Source organism: Oratosquilla oratoria, chromosome 30 (assembly GCF_046742065.1).
Source record: "Oratosquilla oratoria isolate Oo_2021 chromosome 30, ASM4674206v1, whole genome shotgun sequence".
Taxonomy (NCBI): domain Eukaryota; kingdom Metazoa; phylum Arthropoda; class Malacostraca; order Stomatopoda; family Squillidae; genus Oratosquilla; species Oratosquilla oratoria.
The window spans coordinates 31,561,463-31,566,810 of record NC_134806.1 but is presented as its reverse complement, the minus strand read 5'-3'; the positions used below and the strand labels follow the sequence as shown (position 1 = coordinate 31,566,810).

General features: G+C 37.2%; 1 protein-coding gene across 10 annotated transcripts in view; it reads left to right on the top strand.

Moving 5' to 3' along the window:
• Nucleotides 1-2,172, top strand: part of tutl (immunoglobulin superfamily member turtle) — a 302,646-nt gene extending 300,474 nt beyond the window's left edge. For 9 of the 10 annotated variants that reach the window (XM_076212759.1, XM_076212758.1, XM_076212755.1 and 6 more), the window contains one exon: nt 1,458-2,172. Coding sequence is in view for 2 of the 10 variants with exons in the window: in XM_076212751.1 (XP_076068866.1) it covers nt 1,458-1,470 (13 nt within the window). In the remaining 8 variants the exon portion in view is untranslated. The remainder of the gene's footprint in view (nt 1-1,457) is intronic. The other variant, XM_076212752.1, reaches the window with a different exon arrangement.
• Nucleotides 2,173-5,348: the final 3,176 nt, after the last annotated feature.

The window sequence follows — 5,348 nt, the reverse complement described above, 5'->3', positions numbered from 1 at the left end:
CTTTTTCCTTCTCCTTTACTCTTGTAGTCCTATTTGGATTATGCTTCTCTTCCATCCCTAATATAATTATACATTTCTTTTTATTCGCTAAGTCTCTTACTATATTCTCCTTCTCCCTCATCACTTTAATGACTGTGTCCTTAGTTTGTTCTTTCATCTGTTGTTTCACTCTATCTCTAAATTCAATCTTATTGTTCTCTTGTACTTTTTTCCAACCACTTACCTCTTTTGCTATGGACTCTTTATTCTCTTTATTATTCCTCTTTAATTCCTCATTCTCATTTTTTACTTCTCTTAACTGTCTTTTTAATTCTTCTATTTCTTTAGTTAGGTTTTGATTCTTTTTCTCTAGTTCTTCCAGTTTATCAACTCTTTGTGTAACTAGTGTTAATTGGTTAAACCTAAACTCCTATGCTTCGTTCATTTTTTTAGTTTCTCCTCCAGATTTACTAGTCGGGGGAGGTTGTCATTTCCTCCCTCATTAAATCCATATATCATATAGTGTTAATTGGTTAAACCTAACCTCCCATGCTTCGTCCATTTTTTTTAGTTTCTCCTCTAGATTTACTAGTCGGGGGAGGTTGTCATCTCCTCCCTCATTAAATCCATAAAACCAGTTATCTTCTCTTTCCATTGAGCTGCTATTATCTATACTTCTGCTTTTGATACCTCAGCTCCCCTGTTCTAGCTCATCTGTGTGTTCTGCACGCCTTTTGTTGACACCCCTTCTGACGTCCGGGGCCCGTTCGTCCCCTTCCTCATTTCCTTCAATTTTCCTCAATAATGTCTCCCCTTCTCCTTTTTCTTCACCTGCCCACTACACGCGCTTTCCCCTTCCCTACTAATACACCACAGGTACTCCCTCGTCGTTGTAATCCACGAAAATTGTGTTTCTTTCCGGAGTTTCAATCTTCGCTGTTAGTCCGACGTGTGTGTGTGTGTGTGTGTGTGTGTGTTTGTGTATGTGTGTGTATCTGAGGAAATCTTTGTAATGTGAATTTAAGGAGTGCATTAACTTCTCGAAAAAGTTTAGGATCATAAAATTTTCTCTTCTCTCGGGCAAGGTTATGTATTTTCATTGATATGTTTACTTAATTAAGATAAATATATGTGGATGTTCTGTTTTGATCTATAAAATTGAATATGTCACTGGTATAACCATTATCATTATCACTTTGATTTATTTTGGATCAGGGGGTTCTTGGAGCTGAATAGTCCAACACGAGCGAGATTTTTTTTCTTCATATATTCTAAGCATAATCCATTGGCCGTTAAGTAGTTAGAGGTGTATTTCTAATTCCTTTTCCTCTTGGTGCCTCTAATCCTGATATTATCTGATTTCTTTAGATGCTCCAAGTGTGACTGTGGTCTTTTAGAAGTTTTTAGAAGTTAAAACTTTGTAGTGACACATTACTAAAACAGTGCTATTCATCTTTCCCTACCATCAAACTACACAGGGTCGCCGTATGACGAGCCAACTGACTCCAAGTCGTCACATTCTGGCACCATCAACGCACCAACCTCGCTGACCATCTTCCTGTTGCTGGGAGCACTCCGAGGGATTGGTATCGATGGACTGTGTCATCAAACCAACGTAAATACTTTCCCTGTCAACTGATACAGGTTCTAGTGAATGCATCATGCCAGTCATGGCAGCATTCACTAACATAATTTCACAATTGCACCATTGACCCCCTTCAGCCCAGTGCCATGTTTTAGATTTTGTTCTAGCTAATAAAGGACAATTTTATTCAGCCAGGAGGTGGCCCCCGGACTGAAGGGGTTAAACTCATCAACTAGCAACACTTCAAGCAACACATTCTTCTGTACATTTCTATAGTATATTAGTAGAACCTCTACCTGACTTTCACTCACCTGTCCTAGTGCTATGAACAGAATTAGCAGTGATATTATTTCCTGTAAAAAGAAAATCTATCCTAAACTTAAATTTCATAATGTTTCAACATTTTAAATGTATTGTGTTACAACTACTATAAGGTTCTCATTGCTATCCAACATCAAGTATTTTCTTTGTGCGCAAGTGCGAGAGCTCAGACATGTTAGTAATCTACAAGAAACATATAAATAAGTTGTTTTTTTGTTAACCTTGGCAGTTTTGTATTCTTGATATTGTCTGTGTATATGATATTATCAAATAAACAAGCAGATCCTTGCAAACTGATATTTTCTCTGTTGACCTATTGGCAGACTGCAGAATTGCAGAGAATAATAACTGTTACTTCAGATTTCATTAAGTGGAAAACCTACAGCCCTACAGCGTTTGGTAATGGTCCTCTGGCTTTCATGCAGATGTCTCTGGGACTGTTGTCTGTGCTGTATTGGTGTGGGGAGGTTGATGTGTCACTAGCTGAAAATAGTAGCAATTACCAGTTGTTGTTGTTGTTGTTGTTCTAATACCTCTGGATTAAATTTTCACCAAATGTTAAATCCATGTGTTGAATCAAAATGTTACTCCTTTATCAGAGAAGATTCGATAGCAGCAGCAGTAAATTACTCTTCTGATGGAGAATAAACTATCCATGACTTTAAAAAATCCCATTCGGGATTAAAAATAAATAAATAAAGTAAATAAATAAATAGAAAATAAAATGATTATAATAATGATAATAATAATGATAATAATAATAATAATAATAATTAATAATAATAATAATAATAATATAATAATAATAATAATAATAATAATAACGATAACAATAATAGTAATAGATAATAATAAAATAATAATAATAGTAATAATAATGATAGTATAATAATAATAATAATAATAATAATAATAATAATAATAGTAATAATAATAATAATTGATAGTAATAATAATTAATAATAATAATAATAAATAATAATAATGATAATAATAATAATAATAATAATAATAACAATAATAATAATAATAATAATAATAATAATAATAATAATAATAATAATAATAATAATAATAATAATAATGATATTTAATAATAGTGTTTCCAGAGTCCTGATACTTGGTTTCTACACCTTCATGGACTGTTTTATCAAAATTTGAATACAGATGTTGAACAACAGAGGCGCCTTAGTATACCAGAATAATTCTTATTTCGTCAGTAATTTTGCTTGGTAGATGGACAGAATTTTTCAAGTCCACAATGGCAGCTCCAGGACTAGCAAGTCTTTCAGTCTCCTCTAATCTTCCTGGTTGGAAATCCAAAGCTCTTGTATGCTCATCACTTGCTCTTGGACTAGCAAGAGCCTCTGTCTTCTATGATGCTCCTGTTTGGTAAATAGAGGTCTCACTTTCTTAGCCTTATTGCCATCTAGTTCTTGGTGACTATAATATATGAGCAAAGCACCTTGATTTTTTTTTTCTGAATGCAGCACTACTTTCCTTTACTCATTTCATTTGGAAACAGGGTAATAAAATTAGAATTATAACAAATTAGATAATAAATAAACAAAAACAAGAGAAATAAGGCTAAAGTTCTAAAATAAGTAGTCAGAAATAGGTTTGGTATGTTAAAAAGTTCTAAGTAAGACTAAAATAAATTGGCTAAAGTTCCCATCATAGATCAGTGATGGGAACTAAACACCACATTTCCATCCTCTAATTTGACTAATTGATGACATAGTGGCATTTTTATCTAATTTTATTTACTTTGTCCAATTTCCTGCCTTATTCTCAGTATTTTATTATCAGTAGCAATGTAGCATCAAAGAAAAATTTGAGACAGAAATTCAGAAATGAGAACTGTGCAACTTTTTATCCCTGTTTAAATACAACTTCATAGAACATTGCACAAAAAAACAAGAAAAATTTAGATGCTTATAATCTACTACTCCTATGCTAGACTTTTCTAGAATGATCTTCCTTAACCAAGAAACTATTAAAATGATATAATTCTTTCGAGGAATATTGAGCTATAACTTGAAAATATACCTATGAAGATAATCATAATCTCTGAATGTTTCAAAAAATTGTTCAACATTACAACTGAATAATATTATGACAGGCAGGCATATTCATTGTAGAGGTACACAGACACACAGTGAGTTTTTGTTATATTGTAGCGGGTATAGACTACGGATTTTTTTCTTTTTTTCTTTTATTTTATTTTATTTTTTTCAAGTGCATCCTGGTCGGCAGTTCCTGGCGGAGGTATCAAATCTCCTGTGGTAGTAACACAGGTTGTGTGGAGGGGCCGTAGTCTGGCGTCATTGTTGTTGGCGTCTGTTGGCTGGAAATGTTTCTGCGGTGGTGGTCTTGTCCTTGTTAACGACATCGCGGCGTCGTGGGTGTCGGTGGGGTGGTCCGCCTTTCGTGAAATTTCATCGATGGTCATGCCCTCGGCATTGCCAAGGACGGATCGGACGGGCGCTGGGAGGTGCAGGAACCATATCTGTTGGAGCATGTAGATGCTCTTGCTGGCTCCGTTGGCTTCGGGTGGGAGGCGGGCGATGGACTCTCGAGGTATACTGTGTTCGGTGGGAGAGTTGGAGAACTTTTACGGCGGCTCTGAATGCTGCCGCTGGTGTGCATTCCTGAAGCAGGCACTGCTTCGGGGCGTCATACTGTGACGTCGTAGTGTCTGTGTAGCCATCGAGAGATATGCTGGAACGCGTCATTGGGGATCGCCTCGAGAGCGTGGTCTACTTTCGTTTAGGGGGCGCCCTGTTTTTCCGCTGGCGGAACTGAAATCTCCGCCCGGCGAAACCAGGAGGGGACGGTGAGCGTGGAGAAGGGTGGCAACTTCAGGGAGACGGCGTGGACGATGTTGGCAGCGGGCAGCGAGGCATTGGGGGCTACGGTGGTGGGGGCAGATGGGTCTATTTGTCGCTTCGTGTGGTCACAAATGTAATGGATGCGACGGAGACAAGAGGGGTTAGTGATAACTTTAGAGTGGAAAACGTGGTAAGAAAACTGAGGTTGAACCAGGAACCACACATCTTCTTCAGTTTCCTTACCACTCAACTGTCTCATCTTCAAACAGGAAGTGAGAAATACCTTACATGTGGCCCGAGGCCGTATTTATACCACAGGTGGGCGAGCCACCCGCGACGCATAATTACACTGGGTTGGGTCGGGCTAGCCAGGCCGGAGGCAGAGTCAGGTCGTCTAGGTGTGCAGCGAGGATACCGCAGGTAGGCGAGCTACCCGCGGCACATAATTGCATTGGGTTGGGTCAGGCCAGCCATAGAAAGAAATCGAGCTGAAAAAAAGGGACAAATTAAAGAAGTCAAAAGTGAAGAGGAAAAGAAGTTGTTTATTCTTTTGGATGAATTATGAATTTAAAAAAAATCTCAAGAAATTTAAAAGTTGGTTAAGTAGATTAGGTAAGATTAGGTTAGGTTGA